General features: G+C 58.1%; 3 protein-coding genes and 3 non-coding genes across 10 annotated transcripts in view; 1 reads left to right on the top strand and 5 right to left on the bottom strand.

Annotated features, from left to right (window-relative positions):
- Window positions 1-3,236, top strand: part of LRRC75A (leucine rich repeat containing 75A) — a 36,177-nt gene extending 32,941 nt beyond the window's left edge. Inside the window, exon 5 of the mRNA XM_089900300.1 lies at window positions 719-3,236. Coding sequence (XP_089756426.1) covers window positions 719-1,238 — 520 coding nt within the window. The 3' untranslated portion in view covers window positions 1,239-3,236. The remainder of the gene's footprint in view (window positions 1-718) is intronic.
- LOC149744739 (uncharacterized) lies at window positions 2,768-5,111 on the bottom strand. The gene is made up of 5 exons (XM_089900299.1): window positions 4,614-5,111; window positions 4,330-4,393; window positions 3,848-3,917; window positions 3,364-3,446; window positions 2,768-3,130 (listed from the first exon to the last, which is right to left on the bottom strand). The coding sequence occupies exons 1-5, from the start codon at window positions 4,924-4,926 to the stop codon at window positions 3,103-3,105; spliced, it is 558 nt and encodes a 185-aa protein (XP_089756425.1). The 5' UTR covers window positions 4,927-5,111; the 3' UTR covers window positions 2,768-3,102.
- Window positions 3,203-3,275, bottom strand: LOC115803629 (small nucleolar RNA SNORD65). The gene has a single exon (XR_004024385.1). It is a non-coding gene; the product is annotated as a small nucleolar RNA SNORD65 (small nucleolar RNA).
- On the bottom strand, window positions 3,998-4,068 carry LOC115803622 (small nucleolar RNA SNORD49). The gene has a single exon (XR_004024378.1). It is a non-coding gene; the product is annotated as a small nucleolar RNA SNORD49 (small nucleolar RNA).
- Window positions 4,474-4,540, bottom strand: LOC115803623 (small nucleolar RNA SNORD49). The gene has a single exon (XR_004024379.1). It is a non-coding gene; the product is annotated as a small nucleolar RNA SNORD49 (small nucleolar RNA).
- Window positions 5,018-22,501, bottom strand: TRPV2 (transient receptor potential cation channel subfamily V member 2). 5 transcript variants are annotated; one of them, XM_022560868.3, is made up of 15 exons: window positions 22,280-22,500; window positions 20,663-20,898; window positions 18,560-18,693; window positions 16,465-16,758; window positions 15,557-15,855; window positions 13,879-14,052; window positions 13,326-13,481; window positions 12,689-12,784; window positions 11,718-11,788; window positions 11,087-11,252; window positions 10,889-10,955; window positions 10,470-10,795; window positions 9,433-9,560; window positions 8,531-8,610; window positions 5,018-7,053 (listed from the first exon to the last, which is right to left on the bottom strand). In XM_022560868.3, exons 2-15 carry the CDS (start codon window positions 20,860-20,862, stop codon window positions 6,959-6,961), a joined length of 2,286 nt encoding a protein of 761 aa, XP_022416576.1. In that variant the 5' UTR covers window positions 20,863-20,898; window positions 22,280-22,500; the 3' UTR covers window positions 5,018-6,958. The 5 variants fall into 5 exon arrangements, with proteins under 5 accessions (XP_022416576.1, XP_089756413.1, XP_022416578.1 ...); XM_089900287.1 differs by lacking the exon at window positions 8,531-8,610 and having other exon boundaries at window positions 22,280-22,501; XM_022560870.3 differs by lacking the exon at window positions 10,470-10,795.
- Window positions 22,502-26,187: the final 3,686 nt, after the last annotated feature.

Below are 26,187 nucleotides of genomic sequence, written 5' to 3'. Positions count from 1 at the left end.
ATCTGGGCCCCCGAGCAAGGGAGCGGGTGAGAAAGAAGAGCAAGGGGTGGCGGGCGGTAGGGAGTGGAAGGGGGTGGACAGCAGCCCACACCAGGCTCGGGGCCCCTGCGCCCTCCCCCGCCTGCCGTCCCGAGGGCCCCCCCAAGGACCCTCTGTCTGGTGGGGAAGATGGTCTTGAAGGAGGGGCTTCCGAGATCTGTGGCACTCGTGGGGGAGCAGGGAGCTCGGCCGTTCGCCGCCCTCCTGCACAGGGCGCTGTTCTGACTGCGTTTATTATTTCACATGACAACCCTGTCGTACCCAGTTGGCTTCATTTCTCAGGCAAATAACAGAGGCACAGAGGTTAAGGAACTAACTAAAGGTCGCATGAGGGACGAAGCCCGCCTGCCGCAACTAAAGATCCTGCATGCCGCAACTAAGACCCAGTGCAGCCAAAATAAAAAATAAATTAAAAAAAAAAAAAAAAACAGGAAGGAAGGAGTCCAGTGCAGACCCCTGCGTTGGCCCCAGAATGTCCCCTTAGTCACTGCAGAAACACTTGGGCCTTGCCCTGTGATCTCCAGGCTCTGCCCGCTGGGCAACCAGGCTGAGATGTGGACAGTGCAAGGGGACCGGGGCCCCTGGTCTCTGCCCCGCGGGCAGAGGGCTGAGCGGAGGCTGCCTCGGGAGAAAAGCCTGCCCCACCCGCTTGAACCCTGCTGTCTCGTCTCCCCTTCAGCCTCAAGGCAGTCCTGGCCGGGAGCCCTCTGGACAACACAGTGGACCTGTCTGGCATCCCGCTGACCCCCCGTGACCTGGAGCGGGTGACCGGCTACCTGCAGCGCTGCGGGGAGCAGGTGGATAGCGTGGAGCTGGGCTTCACGGGCCTCACAGACGACATGGTCCTGCAGCTACTGCCGGCACTCAGCACGCTGCCCCGGCTGACCACGCTGGCCCTCAACGGCAACCGGCTGACGCGGGCCCTGCTGCGCGACCTCACTGACGCCCTGAAGGACCCCAGTAAGTTCCCCAGCGTCACGTGGATCGACCTGGGCAACAACGTGGACATCTTCTCACTGCCCCAGCCCTTCCTGCTCAGCCTGCGCAAGCGCTCCCCCAAGCAGGGTCACCTGCCCACCATCCTGGAGCTGGGCGAGGGCCCGGGCAGTGGGGACGAGGCCCGGGACGAGACTGTGGGCCAGGAGGACCCTGGAGGGGACCAGGAGGCCAGGGAGACTACAGGTGCATCTCAGACGTGACAGGGAGGTGGGGGCCTCTCCAGGGAGTCCTGCTGGGGTAGGATGGCTGAGGCAGGGCAGGCGTTCCCAGCGGGGTAGCGGGCCACCATCCAGAATGGGCCTGGCAGCACCTCCCCCCGACCCAGGAAGCCAGATGGTAGCATCTAGGAAAGGACTGTAATTCCTTTCTGGTCCTCTCCAGCACCCCCTCGTCAATCCACATCTGCGTTTTGGCTCCTGAGCAGTCCTCCCTGGCTCGAGAGGAACCACCCCTCAGCTTCCCAACTCGTGGGTGCCGTGTAGGGACTGGGGATGCTGGCGGCTTGAGTTAATGTGAGCGGTCAGAGCTTTCCCCCCCAGAAAAGGAAGTGTAGTGGGGGCTCTGCATCTAACCCGGGATTTTCCAGTCCTGAATTACAGATATCCAGATGCTGGATGTGCCCCTGATCAAGGCAGGTCGGAATCTCTAGCTCCTGGCTGACGGTTGGGGTAGGGGACTGGCTGCTGGAGACCCCAGGAGCCTCATCCCCATCTGGACTGAGGGGTGTCTGCCTCCTCGTGGCGCCCAGGCTCGTTGGGACCAACTTCCCGGTCTCAGCTTCCATTTACAAGGCTCACCCTTCAGCCTGTGACCCCAGAGGCCTAGCCACGGGACCAGCCACCCCCCATACCCTTCAATATTTAGGACATCCTAGAAGTCTGGGGCAGACAGTGCATGCCACTCAGAAACCGCACAGCATCTCCACCTAGTGGAACACCACATGCGTCGGTGTTCCTACAGTACAGGCCAGAGTGAGCCTTGCTTCCTTTCAAAAGGACCCTTTTCCCATAAAATCCCTCCCCATGGAGTCCCCAAAGTAATCCTTGCTACTTTGAGCACATTCCCGAAAACCCAGGACCACAAAGGTGAGGTGCCTCCAAGCAAGACAACTGGGAGAAGGGGAAAAAAATAAACCGGAGGTTCCCAAGGGGAGAAAACCAAGGTTTTCACCCTACCTTCCCCTTACCCAAGGCCTACGGGTTAAAAAGTCATCCCTTTCAGGCACAATTAGCAAGTCCAGGGAGATTGGGAACCAATCATTCTTGAGCTAGAGAAAATCATTCTGGGTGCCCAGTGTTGGTGAACCAGACAAGAGCCCCTCAGGCAAACAGCAGAGGGCTAGGGAAGCACAGCCTGACATGCCTCCAGCCTCAAGCCAGGTGGGGTAGCCAAGACCTTCACACCGGAAGGTGGCAAGATGGGGGTGGGTGAAGAGCCAGACAGTGGGACCTTGCCTGCTGCTGTCTGGGCAGGTGTGGGGTAGGGCTTCAGGAGCTACAGGGAGGCTGTGCAAAAGGGCAGACAGAGCCCAGAGGGGCAGGGACTGGACTCACGTGTTACAGATGCCTTAAAATGCTTTGGGATTTTTGCCCCAAGTCTCAAGAGGGGAGAACAGCTTAGACCTACCTTAAGGGAAGGTGACAAGTACTAATACCCGGACCGCTAAAATATTTGTCGGCAGTGATCAAACTGGACTTTTTCTTCAAATACACATTTGTAAGAACCAATAGCAAAGACCATACTTTTATTACATTGTTTATGATTAACTGCATGGAGATACAAATTTCAGGAAGTTTCCAGTTCAAAAACCTCAGGCTCTCACCCAAGAACACACTTATACAATATTTAAAAGTACAAAAGCTCCTTTTGGTTAAGGGATACAAGAAAACTCAAGAATTTAGTGACACCAGAAGTGCCAGTCGATGGGGTCCCAGAAAATCCCTTTCTTGGCTCTCATTGGTAAGAATGTCCCTCTGATACTGAGCACAAGGTGTTTCTACACCAAATGTGGGAGGCCCAGGTTTTCAGGGCCCAAGCTGATGGCCGCCCCTGGTCCTTTGGAGTTCAAATTCTGCCCCTGCCGCAGCACAGCCTGCGAGGAAATTAAGTATCAGTTAATCTTACTTTATACTCCAAGAACAGTCATTCACAGCCTAAAAGATATCTTCAGAAAACCGTAGGTTCACCACCACACAATCTGCCGGTAATTCCAGCTTTTTTAGGGGATTTCATCATTTGATATCCTTTTCTGCAAATCCATTTCAACAAAACGAGCTGCTTATCCATTCTACCGTGGGGGTGGTCATTGTGTAGACCAGATCTTACCTCTTCTTGGGCTGGGGTACTGCTGCCACTGCCGCCCGCTTTAGAGCTCTGCTGCGCCGACCCCACTCTTCAGTGCTCAAAACCTGGCGGGATGAATGAGGCACCCATGGACAGAGAGCAGATCCCAAAAGCAACTGGAGGCAGTTCCCATTGTCTTAACCTCCGTTCGTTCAGTCACGTTACTGCAACACGACCTAAGGCTGTCCATTTTCAGAGCATCTCAGAGCAGATAAGCAGTTTGCTCAGGACTATACAGCCATGACATCAAAAGGAACTCCTGGGCTCACTCTGCAGTCTGGTCCAGACATCATGAACCAAAATCATTCTCAGATGTTTTCTCAATCATGCTCAAGGGCTGCACCGACACAAAGTTATCAGGTCAGCCGGACGACACTGCCAATATCTGGTCCAGTAGCAACTTCACATGAATCAACAGCTAGGCCTCCTCAACCACGAACTTCTCCAGAGCCCAAAGCTAGCTTACCTCGGAGCAGGCCAATGCTCGGGCTCCCATACGGTGATCACGTGCTGGCCACCCTTCACTCACTTGCAACCTGGGTGAAAACAGATTATGGGTCACAGTCCAGACCAGCTTACTCCTGAGCACCAGCTACTGGTGAGGACGCGTGACTGCAGTCAGCCAGGAACTGGTTTCGTCAGTTATCGCTTCTGACGGCACTTCCTATTAGTGATTTCATCAGAGCAGCCAAGCACCTCACCACAGTACCGCCCCAGAGACCTGGGCTTCGGCTAAAACCGCCTTAAGGCAGCCGTTTCTGAATACGGATGCGGTTTAGACATAACTAGGGGCCGCAACCTCCTAACCGTTGCTGTTATGCAACGAGGCAGCACATAATTACGTCAAATGCATGAAAGCGACAACAGGGATAAGACACCAGACAGTTATCAGTGCATTTAAGGTTGCAAGACCGACACAGCTAAGTTACAATACGTATTAATCCTTACCCAGACTGGCTCTTAACCTCGGGTAGGGATGCTGCTCCCGTCTCCAAAAGCGAGTGTCTACCCTCTGAAACAAACATTAGGGCGTGCATTTAGGGCAGACTCGGGCAGCTACAGTAACGTAAAGCATCAGGTGTCAGCGACTGCGGTCGGATGGGCGTAGAAATCGTCAGTCCTCGCATCTGACGGCACTTGCTACGGAATCATCAGGATAGCCGAGCAAGCCTCCCTTGCGGCCCCACTACGAACGTCGTTCCGCGCCCTAGGGTGCAGGCAGCCCCGCTTACCTAGTTCTCTCGGGGGGGTGCTCACTCCCAGCGGCGAGCCCGGGGTCAGCGGTCCCGAGACGGCGGCTGCCCGGCCGGACGAAGACACACGCGGTCCTCGGGCCTCGGCCCCCAAACTCGGACACAAGGCCACAGCGCCCGCCCTGAGGCCCGCGTGGACGCAGCCGCCAGCCGCCCTCCAGTTAGGCTCCCCGAGGACATCGTTCGAAAAATTAGAAAAGCTCTGGGGCTTCCCTCGTGGCGCAGTGGTTGAGAGTCCGCCTGCCAATGCAGGGGACACGGGTTCGTGCCCCGGCCCGGGAGGATCCCACATGCCGCGGAGCGGCTGGGCCCGTGAGCCATGGCCGCTGAGCCTGTGCGTCCGAAGCCTGTGCTCCGCAATGGGAGAGGCCACAGCGGTGAGAGGCCCGCGTACCGAAAAAAAAAAAAAAAGAAGAAGAAAGAAAAAGAAAAGCTCTGGCTCCCTCGCCCTTGCTGCCCGCGGACTGGCCCAGACCAACTCACCACCAACCGCCCGACACCTACGGTGGAAAGGCCCCACAACAACTGTCCCAGCCTCTTAAGCAGTCGGAACATTCCACCCTTCACAGAAGGGAGGGGGATTATGGCAAAAGACTCAACGGAACTTCCAGCCTGTTTAATGGTGCAGGCGCCGCCCTCGGACTCCCCCCTTCTGCAGAGCCCATGGTCTCTTCCGAGGCCGTGGAATTCTGGGTCACAGGGGCTCAGCGAGCCCCAGCGCGCGTGCGCAGGCCCAGTGCGCGCCAGCCGTTTGGAGACTTTCCCGCCGCCCCTCCGCCCCTCCGCCGGGTCGTCCCGAGCGAAGAGTCCGCCGTCGTGAGCTTCCGGTTGCTCCTCTGGATGGTGGAGCGACGGAGGCCACAGACGGCGGTTCTGCGCATCACGTGCGATCACGCCCTTGAAACCCTGAAGAGCCTGGGCGCGCAGCAAGTGTGCACACACCGTAGCTGCTTCTGGCCCTGGGGGGCGGTGCCGTCTGCTCTCCCTGCACGAACCTCTACAGCCCCCTACGCTCCGACCCCTCTCCTCAGTCTCCTTCCTCCGTCCCCTCTCCCTCGGGACTCCTCCAGCTGTGCCCCGTCTCACCAGCGGCGAAACCTCCCTCCGTCCCAGCGTGGGAACAGGCTCGTCTCTTGCCACTTAAAAAACATTCAACCCGTGCACGCGCGTCTTACGAACACACATTACCCTAAGGGTGAAAACTGGAAAAGCGGTAGTGAGACATGGGTTTTTGAGCTGGTTTTACAAATAAGCGTAGCATTTTAATGGAGGGAGGGGAGGCTTCTAGGGAGAGCCAAGCCTAGGAGTCAGACACACACGAGGTCCACCATCCTGCGCGAAGGATATACTGCAGGTGCCAAGGAGAGCAGGAGGCGTCTGCAAAACCTAGCTGGTGCCAGCTAGGGCCCCCGTGGGCGCCGGGAGTCTCTCAAGCCTTCAGAGACGGGGGTAACTTGCCCTTGTGTTTCAGGAAGGTCCCTCTGGCTTGGAAGGGTGGGAACTGCGCAGGAAGCCAGCAGGGAGAGGAGGCAATAATCCACGGCCTGAACTAAGTAAGCCCAGGAGGGCAAAGGCTTTGAGAGACGTCCTGGGGTGGCTTTAAGGGGCGTCTGGAGGCTGTGGGAGAGGAAGGACAGGCGGCTGTGCTTGCTGGTGTCCACCACCTCGCGTCTGCGGTGACAGCAGGCACAGCGCCTCGGCTAGCTGCCTGCACCCCGAAGAGGGCAGCTGGGGGGCGGTAGGTGAGGGTCCCTCTGCCCAGGAGAGGGCGGGAGCAGCCCGGGCCCAGACACAGACGTGAGCTCACAGAGACATGCAGACGCCGACCAGCTCAGGGGCCCAGTACCTTTTTTTTTTTTTTTATTCTTTTTAATTTTACTTTTGGCTGCGTTGGTCTTTGTTACAGTGCGCGGGCTTTTCTCTAGTTGCATTGAGCGGGGGCTACTCTTCGTTGCGGTGCGTGGACTTCTCACTGCGGTGAGCTTCTCTTGTTGCAGAGCACGGGCTCTAGGCACGCGGGCTTCAATAGTTGCGGCACGTGGGCTCTAGAGACTGTTGTGGCACACGGTCTTAGTTGCTCCGCGGCATGTGGGGGTCTTCCCGGACCAGGGCTCGAACCCGTGTCCCCTGCCTTGGCAGGCGGATTATTAACCACTGCGCCACCAGGGAAGTCCTGGGGCCCAGTACCTTTACTCAACTAATGTTTCCAGGAGAGTTAGCCACAAGAAATTATTTATTTTTGCCACCAAAGTCCCTTGAGGTCCCAGAGCCAGTAGGTGGGGCTGGAAACATTCCGTGCTCTGTCCTCCCGGCCCCCTGCTGCATCAGTGGGACTCAAGGAGCTGGAGGGGCACATGGTCTTCCTCCACAGCACTGTCCTGGCTGGATTGGGAGGCCAGGGCTGGGTTCTTCAGGGCGCCTGTGAATGGGATGAAGGGAGTGTCCCCAGGACGCAGGCACCAGGGCAACAGGAGGGAGCCACAGACATGAAACCACATCATGCCAGGGGACAGCAGCCTCGGGGTCCCCAGCAGTCCCTCTCCTGCCTCCCTGCTTCTGCAAGCATCTCTTGAACCCCTGCCAGGTGCCAGTCAGGGACCTCCTCCCAGGAGCTGAAAGTCCCTGCAGGTGACAGGCCTTTGTGTTAGAAACCAGAACAGCCGATGCTGTGCTGAGGAGCCAGAGGGAGGGGAGCGTCAGGAGGAGAGAGGAGACCCCACCACCACCGCCACCGGTGGGGAAGGTGGAGAAGGGACGCCCGGAGGATGGAAGGGCACTTACAGAGACAAGAGCCCAGGAAAGGAAGGGACGTGAGCACTGTGGAGGGACCGGCCGGCACACGGAGGGAGGTGCGGGGAGGGGGCTGGACAACGGCTCTGCGCCTTGACCCCGGGGGGAGGGGTGCGGCCTGCCAGGGAGTGGGAGGCGGTGTGTGGTGCGGCTGTGTGTAGTTTTCGTCTACGTACGAGGGATTGGAGTAGGACGAGCCTGGACCTAAAGCCTCGTCTGGGGTCCGGGTGCCAGCTGAGCAGCCCCCGCGTGGTGCAGACGTGGGAGAGGTGAGGCGCAGGGCAGAGGGGCCGGCGGCGGGACCGCAGCCACCGGAGGCCCCAGGACACTCAGCACCAGGGGGAGGGGGAGAGGGAGGGGAGAGACCCGCAAGGTCCCCCGCCTGGGCCAGGAGGGTGGGGCCGACTACAAGGCCCCGGCAGGGCAGCCCAAGGCTGTTCCTGTTGGGGGTGTGCAGCTGGAGGCGGCGCGGGCGGGCGGGTGGGGCAGGGAGTCGGGGCGGCTTGGGGCAAGATGAGGGACAAGGGGGCTTTCCGAGTCTTGCAGGGATGGGACGGCAGGACTCGGAAGAAGGGCGACACAGAGACAGGTGCGCAGGAAAGCTGTCGCTTCGCGAGGGCCGCGGTCAGGGACCCAGGAGCCCGGGCGGCCGGAGGAGACTCCACGTACAGGGTCTCGGGTGGCCACGGCAAGTGGAGGGGTGGGAAAGAGCACGAGAAAGGAGAGGAGGGGGGACGAAGCCTTGAGGTGGGCGCCTGCCGGCCGTGGAGGGGGACGAAGGAGTCGGGGGGGGGGGCCAGCGCCACCCTAGAATGGAGGGGACGCGGGCCTGACGGGGACAAAGGCGGATGAAGTGGCCTCTCAGCGGTGTGGCGGCAGCGAGGCTGGCCTGTCGGGGCGGAGCCACGGGGCTGGGGGGCCTCCCTAACTTGTCCCCCTGCTGGCCGCTCTGCCCAGGCCCGGCGGAGGAGGGAGGGGAGGATGCCCAAGAGCCGGTTTCCCAGGCGACGGGGGGGGGGGGGGGGAGGGAGGAGGGGGGAAGCGCCGCTTTAAGGGGCAAACCCTTTACACACACACACGCGCACACACACTCCACAGCTACTCACCAGGGCCGCCTGGCCCTGAGGGCTCCTCACGCACCGTGGGCAGCGTCTGCTCCCACGCAGCCCAGTTCACCTCCTCTACCCTGCGGGCCACAGGGCAGCTGTGAGGCTCCAGGAGGCCGAGGCGGCGGCGTGCTCTGCCCCAGGAGAGGGGCCCCCGAGGGGTGCACACCAGGGCTGTGAGGACGACGGGGCTTCTCTCCGCAGGACACTGGGCCACCCAGCAGCCCCCGCGAGCCCCGTCCTCTCGGCTCTCAGACTGCCGCCCCGGCCAGGCGCCCACCGGGGGGAACAGGCGTCTGTCCCCTCTGGCTGTTCACGGCGACCTGGGTTGCCCCCAGCATCCAGGGAGGAGTTTAGATCAGCTGGATCTGTGTGTTCCCAGGTTCTGGGGCCCTTTCACGGCTACTCTACGTGGCTAAGACCCTCCACCCTTGCTTGGCTGCTACCTCAGGAAAGTGTGTTGCTGGCCGAGCACTTGTCACCAGGTTCCCGCCCCCATGGGAGCGTCTGCTCTCCGTGGAAGGATCTGTAGCCTCCGTGGTCAGGACGGGGGCGTTGGGAGGGCAGAGCAGACCAGCCGGGGCAAGTTTAGCATGCTCTAACCCGAGGATGCATCTGGCTTCTTGGCCTCCTAACTGTGCCCCATTTCAGGCCAGAAGGAGTCGGTCAGGGACCACTGGGAGGGACCTCCAGTTTCAGTCAGTGGGACAGGAAGGTGACCAGACAGGAAGAGCAGGCAGTGGAGGCCGGGCCTATGAGATCCAGCCTCGCTGACCTCGCCTGTCCAGGGCAGAGTCCCCTGGTGCTCCGAGGCCCTGCCTTTCCCACCAGACCTGACTCCTAGCCGCTGTCGCCTGGTTTTCAGCAAGGTCCCCAGGCCGCCCCCCAGGCTCTCCACTCACCTGAAGCACCAGCGCTCGTCGGGGCGACCGTCCGGCCTGGTGCCAACTGTCAGTTTCACCCCTGCCCGCTGCTTCTTCCTCCTGCACCACCAGTAGCCGTTCTCCATCTCCAGGACAGAGATGGCTTTCTGGGGACAAAGGATACATCAGACAGAGTGGCCAGCACTTTACAGTAGAACTCTGCATCTGCTAAGTGCATGGATTTGAATCCAGCCCCGAGGTTTGATTACCTATGTGGTGTCAGGCCCTGCATCCCTCTGAGTCTCTTTCCCACTTACAGACTGAGGCCAATATGCCTTGAGTGGTTGCTGGGAAGTCGGCATGTGACGAGTGCCCTACAGTTCCTTGCAATTGCAACGTTACAGGTTCTAGAATTCCACCAGGTATGGAACGTCACATGTGCCTGCTGCTATCACACAAGCGAGCTGGGGGCGGGGGGCGGGCACAGAACTTTGCAGGTGAGGGGCTTGCCCAAGGTCAACGGTGAATTGGTCACACAGTCCAGCCCCCCGGGCGAGGTTCTCCCTGCACCAACTGCCTAGGCCCACCCCCGACCCTCCCCAGTCAAGAAGCAGCTCTTGCTTCCACGGCAGGCAGGTGCCACATGAGCTCCCAGCTACCCGAGCCCCTGCTCCCATAGCTCCTGCAGCCTGGGCCAGCCCCAGGATCGTGCATCCCGCCTGCCTCGTCCACCAAGCCTGTCCCACGGAACAAGCGACGAAGGGGGCTATATGAGGGCGGGGTCTCCGTCTCGTTCTCCGCCGGGTCTTTAGAGCCTAGAACTGTGCCTAGCCCTGCACTAGTCTCTCAGAAAGCACTTAATACTAATGATGACGGTGGCTAACACGCTGAGCACCTACTGTGTGCCAGGCACCGCCCTCAGGCCTTACTGCAGCCTCACGTCAGCCCTGCGCAGGAAGGAGTGGCCGAGGGAGGCCCCGTGAGGGCCGGACCCACTCGGGGGCCCGGCTCAGTGGGTTCTGCGCACTCCTGCCGGGCCCAGAACGCTGGAGGGGACGGGGCACCTCGCCGGGCACCTGCAGCTTCCAGATGCTCCAGCTGTCGCTGGCGACGCTGCTGACGGTCTCGCTCATGAGGGCGACGAGCATGTTGAGCAGCAGGACGTAGGTGAGCAGCACGTGGGTCAGAAGCAGCAGCAGCGCCACCCCACGGAAGCGCAGCTGGGCCTGGACGGCCAGCTCGCCCATGCCAATGGTGAACTTGAACAGCTCCAAGGAGGCGTCCAGGACGCCCTCGTACGGGGCCGTGCTGCCCTCCGCGTCCCCCTTTCCCGCCACCTCCGTGGTGTTGGAGCCCGCAGGGGCCCCGGGGTCCTGGGCCTCCCGGCTCAGGCTCACCAGTGCTGAGGAGATAGGCAGGGGGTCCTCAGCCTGGGGACACCAGCGGGCAGCCTCGAGGGGGCGCAAGGAGTGAGTGGGGGACGGGGGGCCTTTACCTACAGCGAAGCCGAAAAGGAAGACCAAGTAGACCAGGAGGAAGCGGAGCAGGTCCCGCAGGATGACCTAGAAGGCACGAGCCGGTGGGGGGTTCAGCTTGGGGCAGGCACCTGCCTGCCGGGCCCACGAGGAGCCCCCCGGGGTGCGGTGTCCAGCCCTGCCCGGTCTGGCTGCACGGGGCCACCCCTGCCTCTCACCTTCTGGATCATGACACTGTAGATGCCCGTGTGCTGCAGGCCGCGCGTGTAGTACAGCAAGTTCATCCAGCCCAGCGCCAGGGAGCACACGAGCAGGGGCAGGTACCACTCGATGGCCAGGAAGCACAGCACCTGGGACAGCACGGTGAGCAGCGCCTGGACCAGGCTGCGTGGAGGCAGGGTGGGGTCAGCTCGCGGGCCTCCTGTGGCCAGCGCTGACCCCCGCTGCCGCTGCCTCCGCGGTCTCAGAGATGAGAAGTTCCGCCTCTGTCTGGGACTGGATCCAAGCATCCTGACCTCCACCTCGGGCAAGGCATTCAACCCCCGTGGGCCTCAGTTCCCTCCCCCGTACAACGGGGGTAACAGTAATAACGCCCGGCTCGGAGAGTGTCGGCGAGGATTCAGGGAGGCACGCGTGTAAAGACTTCAGGCTCCACTGGTGCGGAGTGAGGGCTTGGTCGATGTGACCACCATGCTCAGGGCCCGGACTGGACAGCCGCCCGACTCCGGGGTCTGGCCTGTGAGCTGCTCCCAGCCTCCTGGAGCTCCCTGGCCCAGGTTCCTCACCCCCAAAGCCCGCCTGGTGCCCTCTCCCAGGCAGGAGACAGGGGAGGAGTGAGGCCACACGTACAAGAGGATTTCAAAGTAGCTGTCCATGAACGAGATCCAGATGAACAGACGGCGCCTCCAGAAGTACCACAGCTGCGGGGGAAGGAGGAGGACAGGCCGTGACACCTGCTCTCCAGGCCACAAGCAGCCCCGCTGCCCTCAGGGCCGCCAGCCGGCCCGCTTGTAAAAGTCTCGCCAGGACCACCTCAGGGGCTCGGGCGGCAGCTTTGAATTTTGGGGGTGCTCATGAGTCCTGCTGGTAGCTGAGAAAGTTTGGACCCTGTTTCCAAAAAGTGCAGACACCCAGACAATGCCAGGGGCCTGCTGTCTCCCTGTGGGTCCAGGTGGAGGGCTCACACTCCACGTGGTGAAAGAGGCTCCTTTCCCTCCCCCACCCTGGCCTCACAGGGACCACCGGCTGCTCCAGCCAACCTGGCCTCGGTGCCTAAGTCCTGCCCACCCTCAAAGACTCACTCAAAGAGTCTCAGGGCCACAGCCCAGCCTGTCTCCTGCAATCTGGCAGCATCTTGCCCTGAAGAGGCCGTGCTGGAGGCACTGGGCTGAGTTCCCCCTGCCGCCACCCTTCTGTGCTCCCCAAGTGAGGAATGAGCCAGGGACCTGGGGTCAGGGGCTTCCGGCTCCATTCCCAGGGGAGCAGAGCCGGCACTGCCAAGGAGTCATAGGAGATATCTGCTGCCCCCTGGGCACCCCAGAAAGCACAGCAGGGAGGGTACCCAGCCCAAAATGCAAGGCCAGAACCCTCGGCCCTCAGCTGCCCTGAGGCTGGCCAGGGTGGGACCAGGTGTGGGAGTCAGCTTCCCGTACATGGAGGGACTGTCGCGAACTCCCTCTCAGGCTGCTTGTAGCAGAATTCCAGGTTTGGGGTGGGGGATGGGAGGAGCCCTCACCTGGCCCATGAGGATGTTGGCCCCCACGAGCAGCATCAGGATGCGGCATTCCAGGTTTGGGGTGGGGGATGGGAGGAGCCCTCACCTGGCCCATGAGGATGTTGGCCCCCACGAGCAGCATCAGGATGTGGCCCAGCAGCAGCATGGAGTTCCCAGCAGTTCCTTCCAGCGGGAGGAAGTCCTGCACGAAGACACACTCGGGTTGGGCCTGGGGTCCCCCCCAGCAGCTCCCCGCTGAGAGCGAGGCTGGGGGCCCATTCCTCGTGAGAGCTGTGGGGAGGCCCCCCGAGCAGCAGAGCAAACATGGGCTCTGGAGCCAGACTCCCTGGGCTCAGATCCCAACTCCACCACTCACAGCCTGTGTGACCCTGGGTCAGTTCCTTAAACTCTCTGTGCCGTCCTTCCCTCAACTGTAAACTGGCGATGATGGGTTCAGCATCTCAGAGGGTTGTTGTGAAATTAATTAAATACGTTAACACACGTCGTCAGTCACTTGAATACTTTCTCACGTGTGCTGCACACTCGGTAAGTAGTACTATCGTTGTTGTTACTACTATGTTGTTACTTCCATATCATGACCAGCTGCGTAAGCGCCGTGGGCAGGCCGCCAAGCGGTCTGGCCTCCGGTCAGCATTTGCAGAACAGGGTTGTAATCCCTGCCCCATCTTCTGCCAGGACTGCTTCCAGGAGGCCTCCCCAGGATGTGCCCCTCCCTGCCTTGCCTTGTCCAGGGCAGGCTGGTGGTAGGTGACAGCGGTGAAGATGGACACGTAGGTCAAGTAACACAGGAAGTTGAAGAGGAACCTGGGGATGAGCAGATTCCACTTCGCCTGCAGCAGTTTGTTCAGTGGCTCCAAAACCACCATTCGGTGCCGGTGCTGGGACGGGAAGGCGAGAACCAGAGGTGCATTCAGCAAGTACATGTGGAGGCACCAGGGGAGAGCGGAGAGGGTGCGGAGACCCGAGCGACCCCTCCCCGCCGGCCGCCACCCCACCCTCGTGGCTGTGGAGTGACAAGTCCAGAGCAGGTGCTGGTCAACAGAGAGGCCCCCAGTGGTAGCCACCGGGACCCCGGTGTGACCCCTGTGTCGGGTGGGACCAGCCCGTGTGGAGCGAGTGTGTGCCCAGCGGCCGGGTTCGCACGTGCAGCCACACCCCGACTGCTCGGTTAAAGGGCAGGGGCGGCCCTGCAGGCAGCCCCGAACTGTGGACCTTGCAGGGAGCTCTGCCAGGCCCCCTACGCACACCCCCGCCCCCGGGGTGAAGCAGGCTCACCGGGCTTTGGCAATGAAAGGCGATGATCTCCAGCACTGAGTTCTCCTCCCAGCTGTCCACAGAGGCCAGGTCATACAGCGACACCCGCACAGGCCCGTAGGACCACTCCGTGAACTTGCGGGAAAGGGACTGGCACGGCCCCAGGAACTCCCGCTGCAGGATGTGTCTGAGAATCTACAGGGTAGGCACGTGAGCTTGGCGTGCACAGAGCTGCCCACTGCCCAGACACGTGAACATGCCCTGCACCCACGGGTCCTTGCGCATATGAACTCTTACACAGGTCCACGCACACTCAGCCACCATGTAGACACTCCCACCCACCCGCCTTTGCCAGCCTGCCTCTTCCTTCCGCACTCCTGCCCCAATGCCTCTTTCCTGGACACTCATATGGCCGAGGGACCCCCAATCCAAGGGTCCTTAAGGCCCCATGAGATCAGAGGCTACCAGTTACACACGTGTGTGCACGTTTGTGGCCAGAGTCTAGAGCTTTCAACAGACTAGAAGCCACCCCTAACCCGGACAGCTCCAGAAGCAATTTGGTCTTACAAATGAGGAATGGTGGGGAGGCTTCCCAGATGGGGGAGCGGCTTCCATAGGCCACACAGCCATGCCTCTAGACGGCAAAGAGAGGTACCCACACCCCAGGGACCTCGGAGGGCAGGAAAAAAACATAAAACTTCCGCTTATGTTTATTTTTATCTTAACCTTTAAAAATACCTGTGCTCTAAGCATTGGGCCCTGTGTCGGCTGTGTGGGTTGTAAGCTCCCCTAATAATAAGGATCAGACAACAGGAGAGTCGTTTGGGAAACAAGTGAAGCTGGATCATGCTTTTCTTCTTTTTTCTTTTTTGCCGAGCGGCTCTTAGTTCCCCAACCAGGGATTGAACCCGGGCCCTCGGCAATGAAAGCAAAGAGTCCTAACCATCGGAACACTAGGGAAGTCCCTCGTGCTTACTCTTTATAAGAGTAACCTATAACTTTCAGATAAATCAAAGTTTTAGGCATTAAAAATCAAACTGCAAAAGAAAAGTCTGGAAGCAAATATGGATATGGAATATACACACGTACACACATACACATGCACACACACAAAGTTTTAAAACCTTGTAGAAGGAATTAAGCAATAGCAAAACCAAAGAAAAGATAACACTTGGATACATAAAAATGTAAAAATTCTGTGTCGCAAAAAATGCCACAAAAATTTTTTTAATGTTGAACTGGGAGAAAAATTTGCAACTGTTATAGTAAACAAAATGATGATACGTTCGTTATCAAGAACACTTAGCCATCAATACGAAGAAAACCTGAGAGCTAAGAACATGACAAGACTGTCTCCTGATCAAGAAACCCAAGTGACTTAAAAAATCCCTGGGAGTTCCCTGATGGTCCAGTGTTTAGGACTTGGTGCTTTCACTGCCATGGCCTGGGTTGAATCCCTGATCAGGGAGCTAAGATCCTGTAAGCTGCGCAGCCAAAAGAAAATAAATAAATAAAATCACATCCCTGTTTTAAAATGTAATATATTCATTCTGTAGCTCATATATAATTTATCAGTAAACACACACACAGGAGAGGTGCATGCTGAAACTGTTTCGAGCTAGACACCACCCCAGGCTCTTTCTGCAGAAATCCCGGGTTGAGTCCTGCTGCTTCCTGGAAAGGGGGGCTGGCCACTCACCTCAATTTTGCCCTCCTTGGCAGCCAGCTTCAGGGGCGTGAGGCCCTGCAGGTTGGGAATGTCCTCGAGCTGCACCGTGGGGCAGAGGCGGGCCCCTGCCTGGAGCAGCCCATCGTACATGCGGGTCACCATCTCCGTGTTCTCGGCCGAGTCGTCTGCGATCATCACCAAGGCGTGCAGGGCCGTGTTGCCCAGCGAGTCGGCGGCCTGCAGGCTGGCGGGCTGGTGCGGGTTCTCCAGGAGGTAGGTCACCACGTCCCACTGCTTGGTGCACGCGGCCAGGGAGAGGGGCATCTCACCTGGGGGCCGAGGGGACAGCTTGGGCCTCGGGCCTCCCAGCATCCACCCGCCTGCTTCTCACCCTCCCTGGACCTCCTTGAGGTGGGTCAGGCGCCCACAGGAGAGGATGCGCACAGCGTTGGGGTCCCGGGCCCACCCAGGCCAGTGCAGTGAGCGGAGAAGTCCCCGGGCCCCGCATCCTCCTAGGAGCCCCAGTCAAGGTGGCTCTGTCCAGCTCTGACCCAAGGGAGAGGGGCCCAAAGCTCTTCACCATCTAAGGGAGCAGAACGGGAGCCTGCCAACTGGGGTTCCCGCCCCCCGCCTCTTTCTCTTTGCTCTGCCGGGGCCCAGACACCCCTTTCTTCAGGCCCCGTCTGGTCTAGTCTCCTCACACACCAGTTCTACGCCCCCGTTCCCCTGCCCTGGTCTGAGCTCATGTGTGGTGAGCTTCCTTGGCCAGACAAGGATAAAACACCTCTTAAGACAAACTGCTTTTGCAGGCGGCCTAGCTATTAGAAGCATGAGCCTCAGGGTCAGACAGATCTGGGTTTAAGGGTCACATTAACCCTGTGACCTTGGGCAAGGCCTTACCCCCTCTGCAGCTCAATTTATCCAAGAAGGCTCCTCACCAAAGTAGAAGCAGGTCTCTTGGCTTTTCTTCTGGAAGAACTGGCCACAGGCCCGGGCATGCACGTCAGCCCCATTCTCCACCAGGAGCTTCACACACGGCAGGCTCCTCTTCTCGATGGCGATGTGCAGGGCGCTGTGGCCTCGGTAGTACTCATCTGTGCACTGGGCGTTGACCAGAGGCCGAGGATTGCCCGAGTCCCGGTCAATCTGCAGCAGCGGCTCAATGCAGGCGTTGGTCCCGTCCCGAAGGTTCAGCACGGCCTTCATCAGGCATGTCTTCCCCGTGGAGCCCTCTGTGGGAGGAGGGGGGGGCACCGTGGTGCTCAGGCTACCCACCCGCCTGTACAGTGAGCCTATGCCCCAAAGTACCCCGGCTGGCTGGAGGGAGCTAAGACTCCAGCCAACAGGTGTTAGAATACCAACAGGTATGACTACAGTTTCTGCCCTAGAAATTAAGTTTCTAAGACAGAGTTCGTCGTGTGTGCAACACTATCTACACGAGAACATTTGGAGCAGTATTTCTTTTTTTTTTAATTTTTAAATTTATGGCTGCATTGGGTCTTCGTTGCCCACGGGCTTTCTCTAGTTGCAGTGAGCAGGGGCTACTCTTCGTTGTGGTGCATGGGCTTCTCGTCGCGGTGGCTTCTCTTATTGCGGAGCACGGGCTCTAGGAGCACAGGCTTCAGTAGTTGTGGCTCGCGGGCTCTAGAGCACAGGCTCAGTAGTTGTGGCGCATGGGCTTAGTTGCTCCGCGGCATGTGGGATCTTCCCGGACCAGGGCTCGAACCCGTGTCCCTGCATTGGCAGGTGGATTCTTAACCACTGCACCACCAGGGAAGCCCTGGAGCAGTATTTCTTAAGTGGCTCTACCACTTAATGACTCTGTCTCTTCTGGGCAAGTCACTTGGCCTCCTGTTTATTTATTTATATCTTTGGCTGCACTGGGGCTTCGCTGCTGCGCACCGGCTTTCTCTAGTTGTGGTGAGCGGGGGCTACTCTTTGTTGTGGTGTGTGGACTTCTCATTGCGGTGGCTTCTCTTGCTGCGGAGCATGGGCTCTAGGCATGCAGGCTTCAGTAGTTGTGGCGTGCGGGCTCAGTAGTTGTGGCTCATGGGCTCTAGAGCACAGGCTCAGTAGTTGTGGCCCACTGGACCAGGGATTGAACCCATGTCCCCTGCATTGGCAGGCAGATTCTTAACCACTGCACCACCAGGAAAGCCCCTTGGCCTCTCTTAACCTCAGTTTTCCTCACTGTAAAATGGGACCCTTCAGGGTTATTGTAAGGATCACATGGAATTATATACAAAATTCTTAGCCCACAGAGGGCCTGGCACACAGTGTGTTGAGGCTGAAAACTACACACAACCTAAATGGCCACCAATAAGGGGTTAGTTAAGTAAATTGTGGTAAATGTACAGGATGGGAAACTCTGCAGGCTGTTACAGTGACTGAGTTAGAGGCCTGTGTACTGAAATGGACTAAGTTGGGGGAAAGCCCATTACAAGCACATCATTAGGTATTTACATCAATGGCATGGCCCCATTTATGTAAATATATGCCTAATGTATTTAAACAGTTTGAAAGTATGTACCCCAAATCATTATCAGGGGTCCAGGATGACAGACTGGTTTTATCCTCAGCTTTATACATTTCATTACTATTTGAACCTTCTAGAAGGCACACATGTTCTTTCCCTAATCAGATATCCCCAAACAATACAGATACTTAGATTTGGGGCAAAGAATGCTCTGAGATGGATAAAGTGTAAGGTACGTGTGTTAGATCTCAGCGATGCTGTTACTGAAAAAGAGAGAGAGACAGGGAAAGGCTGCATTGAGGAAGGCCGTGAACATCCATCCATTCGGCCACTGAAGCGGCTGAGGGCGGCAGACGCAGGCTGGGAGCCGGTGGGGTGAGTGGAAGAGGGAACGGGCTGTCCTCGCTCTGTCAGCAGGGCCCCTGCAGTCATCCTGGCAGGAGGGCTGCTAGAACTCCGCCCCTGCTCGCCCCTCAGTTCCTGACTGTGGCCAACACCCAGCGGCAGCCTGGTCTCAGCACAGCACACGGCAGCTCTGGCCCGAGCAGCAGGCCTACCTGTGTACTCCGAGTCCGTGAGGTACTTGCTGGTCCGGCGCAGGTACTCTGGTAGCCCCACCAGATCCTCGGGGACCCCCCGGGCCACCACGCTGAAGAGCCGGTCACGGTCGAAGCGGTTTGGGTCTGGTTGGCTGTGGGGGGATGTGGTTTATGACTGACGCTGCAGGAGAGCCCTGGGCCCCCAGAAAGTCCTGCTTCCCAGGGAGCCTTTTCTGGGGCCCAGGAGCCCCTTTTGAGAGCCTCTATGCACCCAGGCAGACCAAGGAGACCGCAAGTGCTCAGACCCCCGGAGCAGGGGCCTGTCTGGGGCACCGGACCACGCGTCCTGACTGCAGGCGTCTCCTGTCATTCGCCAGGTGTCCCGCTGCTCGCAACAGCCTCATTATCCATTTCAGCACAGGAGCTCGTCATGGCTCTTGAGCCGGGCTCCGGGGCGGGGCGGGGCTACCGGAGGTGCCCACAGACTGTTGAGGGCCGTACGTGCCGCTGGCCTCACCAAGAAAATCAAGAAAAGCCCCACGTCCTCTCCGAAACCATCTATGGACGAACAATGGAGTACCTGCCCCTTTGGCCCTCACTTCTGCCCTGCGTGAGTAATCTCTATTTTCTCCATCAGACAAACAAGGAGGTGGAGTAACTTTCCCAAAGTCACACGGCGCAGAGCTCACGGGCTGTGGGATGCTGGCTGCTCAACTAACACTAGACCCCGACTCCCAACCCCAGAGAGACTCCAGGCTGGATGGATGCGGGTTTCTCAGAGATGTGGGGTCCAGAGCGGACACCAGACACTCACAGAATTTTCCTGAGAAGCCACGCCTCCGGGAAAGGCCCCAGGAGGTGCTGGTAGCCCTTCTGAATCCAGCGTGTGTGGGCATCCCCGCCTGGGCTCGCCCCTGGGGCTCCTGGTACCACGACCAGCAGAAATGAAGGGACAAGAAAGGGGGGACTATTTGATGCTTTGGGGACCCTCAGGTCTGCCATGGAATGGATTAACCAAGAAAGGGCTGGGGGCTCTGATGAGTGGGATTATTGGGATCAGTCGTGTTTTAAGCCATGATCGTGTGATTGACAGGGCAGGAAGCTGCCCGGCCAGATGCAGCATCACCCGTCCAGCAGACCATGCGGCCACGACGTGACCAATAGGTCACTGCGGCTGACTGGTGAGTCCCGTGGGCAGTCCGGCCGGGGGAAGTGGCTATTTGGACAAAGCACTTCCTGTCACAGGGAGGCATCACGGTCCTGGTATAGGGAGGCCCCACGGGAGCACAGATTGAAGCACCAAAGGGCATCGAGGGGCTGGTTCTGCCTCGGGCAGCCTCTCCCCGCTCCCAGAAGCCTTGCAAGCATCCTCTCCTGCCCTGGTCTGAACCTGACCTTGGTCCTGCAGCACAAACAGGACAGGTGGCTCTGGGCTGGGAGGCCGAGGCTGGGGGCCGAGTCCCAGGCATGAGCAGGGAGGGCGGGGCTTCCCTGGCAGAGTGCTGCCTGGCCCACGCAGGTTCTCCAGCCTCACATGTCAGACCTCACACTGTGGGGATCCAGGTGCACCCTTCCCCCACACCCACAGGACCAGAGGTGGCGCTCCCGCGAGAGTGGCTCCCACAGTCTGAATTAGAAGACATCACGGGAAAGTCACAGTGAAGGTGGCTCTGAGCAGAAGGCCACCGTCCTCAATCCCCAGAGTCCACGACCCCAGGGCAACAAGTCCAGCCTTGGAGCAGAGCCCGGGAACACCCGGGACATTTTCAGATGTCCTTGATTCTCTTGAACTGGAGCGTGGATCTTGCTAGCACCCCCCGCAGGGACTGTGGCTGGGAAGGGGACAGCACCAACAAGGGACATGCCAGGAGGTGAAAGAGTATGTCCCTACAAGAAGAACACGACCCCAGGAGACAGAAGGCCAAGAATGGGGAAGGTTCTGGAAGGAGCAGCCCCAGAGAGCAGAGCAGGGTTCAGCCTGTCGGGCCCAGGAGCCATCAGAGCCAGACCCAGGACCCCCAAGGCTGTGGCACAGGGGCACTGGGGCTGGGCTAGGCCACCCAGTCTGACTCTGCTGGAGGTGAGGCCCCCGGGCTCCCCGCGCCCCGCTTGCTGCCTCACCTGGCACCTGCCCCCTTTCGGAAGTTGAGGTTCACTTTGATCTGAGGCGAGAAGTTCCGGTCCTCGCCCTGGAATGGTGACTCCATGGGGGGTGGCCCGGCACCACCGCCCAGTTTTCCTTTGTCCACCTGGGCACCATCTTCTTGGCCTCCATCTGACGTCTCGAGCCTGAAAGCGGGCGGGCTGGAGGGCGAGGACATCCTAAGGGGAGGAGGCTGCTCCTTCCGGCTGGAACCCTGTGGGGACAGAGATGTCAGAGGCATCTGCTTCTCCCAGCAGGAGTGGGGGCAGGAGGGCTGGCTGAGGCCCGGGGCCAGAGAGGTTTAGAAGCTGGGTACAAGCAGACCAGCCGCCAGCCGGGAGCTCGGCCCGGCAGGAGCGGGGAGGGGAGCAGGAGGGAGGGCCAGGATCTGCTGGAGGAACAGGGGCCACAGCTGTCCCTGACCTTCCCTCTGGGACTTCCTAATCCCTGAGAGGCCACAACCCCTGGTCCAAAAACATCTTGCCCAGTGGCCAATATTTACATCAAAAAAAAAAAGGCAGATTTGGGTGGGGCAGGTCGCTCAACCTCCCACACAGGGGGTGTGGGGTGCTCTGGGGAAACCGTTGGAAAACCCCTGGCCTATCAAACCCCTCATTTTGCTGCCAGGAGGACCAGGGCTCAGAAAGGGGAAGTGACTCTCCCAAGGTCCCAAGCTGCTGGCAGAGCCTAGTCTGAAACCACTGCGGCCTACCGTGAGGCTCCTCTGAAGTTCTCAAAACCTTTCAGGGCCCATCTGTACTTGCAGTTTCTGAGGAGTGCCACCTCTGTGTGCCTTAGGATCTCTAGGGGCTTCACAGCAGGAGGGAGACGCCTCGCTGGTGCCCAAGCCCCCCTCATCCAGCAGCTCCCCGGCAGGCCCGAGGCCAGGCTGGGGAGCTCAGCTCACCCTCCCGGGGGGGGCTGAAACCACAGCCGCCAGCGCTCGCCAGGGCGCGGCCCCAGGGCGGGGAGGGGGAAGCCCCTGGGGCCCCCCCAGTGGATGGGCAGAAAGAAGGAAAATGAGTCCAGAGCTGGGGAGGGGGGAGACAGCGGGGCTGGCAGGGAGGAGAAGGGGGCAGGGAGCGGAGCAGAGCTTGGGGACGGCAAGCGGAGGGTGGGAGGGTCAGGGCCTGGACCATCTTCTGCGCAGCTTCAGCCCCGGGGGGGCGGGGGGGCAGGGGGCCGGCGGGGGGCATCTTCCCACAGCAGCAGGAGAGGCCGGGGCCTGTCGACTGCCTCATCATGCAGTTTCGACCTTGCGTCTTTCTGCCCACCCTGGGGCGTCCTTCCCGGGCCACACGCCATTCAGCCTGGCTGATGTCCCCAGCCCCTCACCATTCTGCCTCCCAGCCCACTGCTCCCAAGTCTCCGCAGCAACAGCTGTTTGCCCAGCCGCTGTACCACCGGACCCCCCATCCTCCCGGCCGGGGAGGAAGGATCTGGTAGGCCAGGTGGAGAAGAGAGCCGGAGCCCCTCGAAGACCCTGGCTCAGGGCTGGGGGAGCAAGGCGTCCACCCAGGCTTCCCGGCCGCCACCCTTCACCGTCAGGATTCGGGGCCCGGGCCCCTGGGAAGCCCGCATCATCCCTGACTCACCGGCTCGGCGGAGGCTGCGCGCGGCGCGTCCGGGCGGGCGGCGGAGCTGCCGAGGAAGTGCGGCTCGGAGGGGCGCGGAGTGGCTGGGAGCCGCGCGAGCCGGCTGGGTCCGTCGGCGTTCCGCACGCTCAGCCCACCCGGCCCGCGCGCCTGGCCGCAGCGGGGTCAGCTCTCCCGCGGCAGGACCCGCTGGCCGGGAGACTGACCCTCCGGACCATGGGCCACACCCTCTCTGGGGAGACACGCCCCTCCTCCCACCCGCCCCCACCCCACTGCCTGCCGCTGAGGCCCCCAGATGCGAGGGGGCAGTCTGAGGCAACCCTTGGGTGCGGGGCCCTGCCTCGGGGGGAGCTGGCGTGTCGCATGGGGCGGGGAGAGGACTCGCCCCACTGCACGGACATCCGCCCCTCCCCTTCCCCACCACTTGCCCCCCAGCGGCCATGTGGCTCAGCCCGTCGCAGGGCAGGGAGAGCTGATGTGGACGCCCCCCGGAGAGGAGAGACTCAGCCCAGCACCTCCCCCTGGAAATGCACCCCGCCCACCCGACCTTCCGGGGCCTTCCCCCAGCCCCCCAGCCCCCCAGCCAGGGGCCCTGACGGCCGCTGCCTTCCTTCCCTAAGCTAAAGGCGCTTCCAGCACCAGCCGGCAGGGGCGGACAGGAGGCCGACTTGGGTTTCGAAATTAGACCTCCCTTCCAGACCAGCCCTGGTCCAGACTCAGCGCTGGGACTTGGGGACGCAGCCACCATCCAAGTAAGTATCCAGCCCTAGGTCACCTCCCTCTCCCTCACTCCTAAAATCCAAGCCGTCAGGATCCCCACACCCGGCAAACCTACCAATTTGTCTCTATCTCTGCCTGATCCAAGCAACTATCATCCCTGCCGGGGAGACCACAGCTGCCTTCAAGCTGGTCTCCCTGCTTCACTCCTGTCCCCAACACCCCCATAATCGATTCTCCTTACAGCAACGAGAGTGATCTTTCAAAAATGAAAACCAGATCACCTAACTCCCCTCCCCCCAGCTGGTGGCTTCCCTCGACACTTGGAGTAAAAGGCAAAGTCCATACCAAGCCGGTGCAGTCTGGATGCCCTTCTCCACACTCCACCTTCATCTCTGATTGAAGGTACACACTACACTCCAGTGTAAACACCTGTGCTGTCCAATGTAAGTTCACCAGCCACAGTGGCTATTTAAATTTAAGTCAGTTACAATAAAATTAAATCAAACATTCAGTTCTACAGTCACATTAGCCACATTTCAGATGCTCATAGTCACATGTGGTTAGTGGCTGCCACATTGGATAGCACAGAGATAGAACTGTTCCATCACAGCAGAGAATTCCATTGCACAGCCCTGCTCTAGACATTCTGAACACATTTCAGTCTCTCCAGATGCCATGCTCTCTTCTGTTGCCTCCAAGCCTCCAAGACTTTGCACAAGCTGTTGCAACTGCCAGGAACACACACACACACACACACACAAACACACACTGCCTTGCTCTAGCCAATTCCTACCTCTCTGTTTAAACATCACTTCCTCTGGGTAGCCTTTCCTAGACCCCACTGTGTGTTCCATGACACTTTGCATTTCTCTGATCATAACTCATTGTCCAGTATTGTTAACATTTACTTTATCATCTGGCTTCATCTTTTTTTTTTATAAATTTATTTATTTATTTATTTTTGGCTGCATTGGGTCTTCGTTGCTGCACGTGGGCTTCTCATTGTGATGGCTTCTCTTGTTGCGGAGCATGGGCTTCTAGGTGCGCGGGCTTCAGTAGTTGTGGCTCGCGGGCTCTAGAGCACAGGCTCAGTAGTTGTGGTGCACAGGCTTAGCTGCTCCACAGCATTTGGGATCTTCCCAGACCAGGGCTCGAACCCGTGTCCCCTGCATTGGCAGGCGGGTTCTTAACCACTGCGCCACCAGGGAAGTCCTGGCTTCATCTTTAACAATAACAGATGCCTTGTGAGCGGTCACTATGTGCCAGACGCTATGCTAAGTGCTTTACGTGCAACTCTCAGAGCAACCTTATTTCACAGATGAGGAAACTGAGGCTGGGCAAGAGTAGATACCCTGTCCAAAGCCACGTGGCTGCGAGGTGACAAAGCAAGGATTCAAATCCAGAGCCACACATTTACCCACCAAGCTCTCCAAGAGGTGAGATCTTGCTTTTTTTTTTTTTTTTTTGCTGTATCTCATCACCCAGCACAGCGTCCAGCCCCCAGTTGGTGCTCAGGAAGGCTTTGAATTATGATCATAATGCAGAGGGCATTACTGTGCTGTTGGGGAAAAATTAAAGAGTAAGTGGAGACCCTCAAGTCCTTCAGAGGCATCACCACATCAGGTGACAATGACAGTTGGCAGACAACTCTAATTGCAAATCAAGTTTATAAAAAGTTCTCAGATTAGCAGTCATCGGGAAGATGCAAATCAAAAGCCACAATGAGATACCACTTGACACCCACTAGGATAGCTATAATTTAAAAGACAGATAATACACTACATTGTAAATCAACTATACTTGGATAAAATAAATTTTTTAAAAAGACAGATAATAATAAGTGTTGGTGAGGATATGGAGAAGTTGGAACCCTCATACACTGCTGGCGGATTATATGGTGCAGCCACTTTGGAAAACAGTCTGGTTGTTCCTCAAAAAAATTAAACATAGAGTTACCATATGACCCAGCAATTCCACTCCTAGGTAAGTACTCAAAAGAAATGGAAACTTAAGTCCACACGAACACCTGTACACAAATGTTCACAAGAGCATTATTTATAATAGCCAAGTGGAAACGACCCAAATGTCCATCAGCTGATGAATGGATAAATAAAATTCTATCCATACAATAGGATATTATTCAGCCGTAAAAAGGAATGGAATAATGATACATGCTACGACAGGGATGAACCTTGAAAAAATTAGGCTAAGTGAAAGATGCCAGTCACAAAGGATTTATATTGCATGATTTCATTTATGTGAAATGTTCAGAATAGGGGACTCTACAGAGACAGAAAGTAGATTAGTGGTTGCCTAGGGCAACAGGACTTGGCGGGTAATGGGGAGCTGAAAGGTACAGGGCTTCTTTTGGGGGTGATGAAAAATGTTCTAAGTTTGATTGTGATGATTGTTGTAAATATGCCAAAGACCATTGAATTGTACGCTTTAAATTAGAGAACTATACGTGAATTTTATCTTAAAAAAGAAAAAAAAGGTCCTCTGAGCAGAGAAGAATGCCTGTTTTTAGTGGGAAATGAATCAAGCAGAGAAACACAGCTTCCTCAATTCCAAGGCCGCTGCACTCATGTTTCAAAAAGCTTCAACCAGTCCAGTCTCCATGCAAGGAAAATCTCCCCCAAGCAGTCTTTAGGCTCAATCTTTCCATGTGTTCCACTTCACACTTAGTAACTTTTTGTAAAGGCATGTTTTTTCACTTGAATTGATTTTCAGAGTCGATTTTAACAAAAACAAGTGAGAGGTTCAAAAAAGGTGCAGCAGGGGACTTCCCTGGTGGTCCAGTGGTTAAGACTCCGTGCTTCCACTGCAGAGGGCATGGGTTCCATCCCTGGTCTGGAACTAAGATCCCGCATGCCGCGCAGCCAAAAACAGAAAAAAAGAAAGAAAGAAAGAAAAAAGTGCATCCGAGATATCCTCTGGAGTGGGGAACTAAGGGTGGAGGGTGGGAAGGCAACTTCCTTTTCGATATGCATCATTTGGACTATTTGAATTTTTTACCACTGCCTTTAGAAAAACAAATATGGCATCTCTTGCAGAGTTAAACAGGCAAACAAAAAAACCCAACTCAACTGTGCAAGAGATGTCTGAAGCCTGTGCATAATTAATGTAAATTCTAAAGAGAGGTGGGAGAGAGGGGTCCAGAGTGGGAAGGAGGGAATTGCTCTGGCCTC

Source organism: Delphinapterus leucas, chromosome 19 (assembly GCF_059928025.1).
Source record: "Delphinapterus leucas isolate spDelLeu-1000000601 "Yukka" chromosome 19, BTC_Dleu_Yukka2, whole genome shotgun sequence".
NCBI lineage: Eukaryota > Metazoa > Chordata > Mammalia > Artiodactyla > Monodontidae > Delphinapterus > Delphinapterus leucas.
The sequence above is the reverse complement of the archived record's forward strand: the minus strand, read 5'-3'. Positions and strand labels throughout refer to the sequence as shown.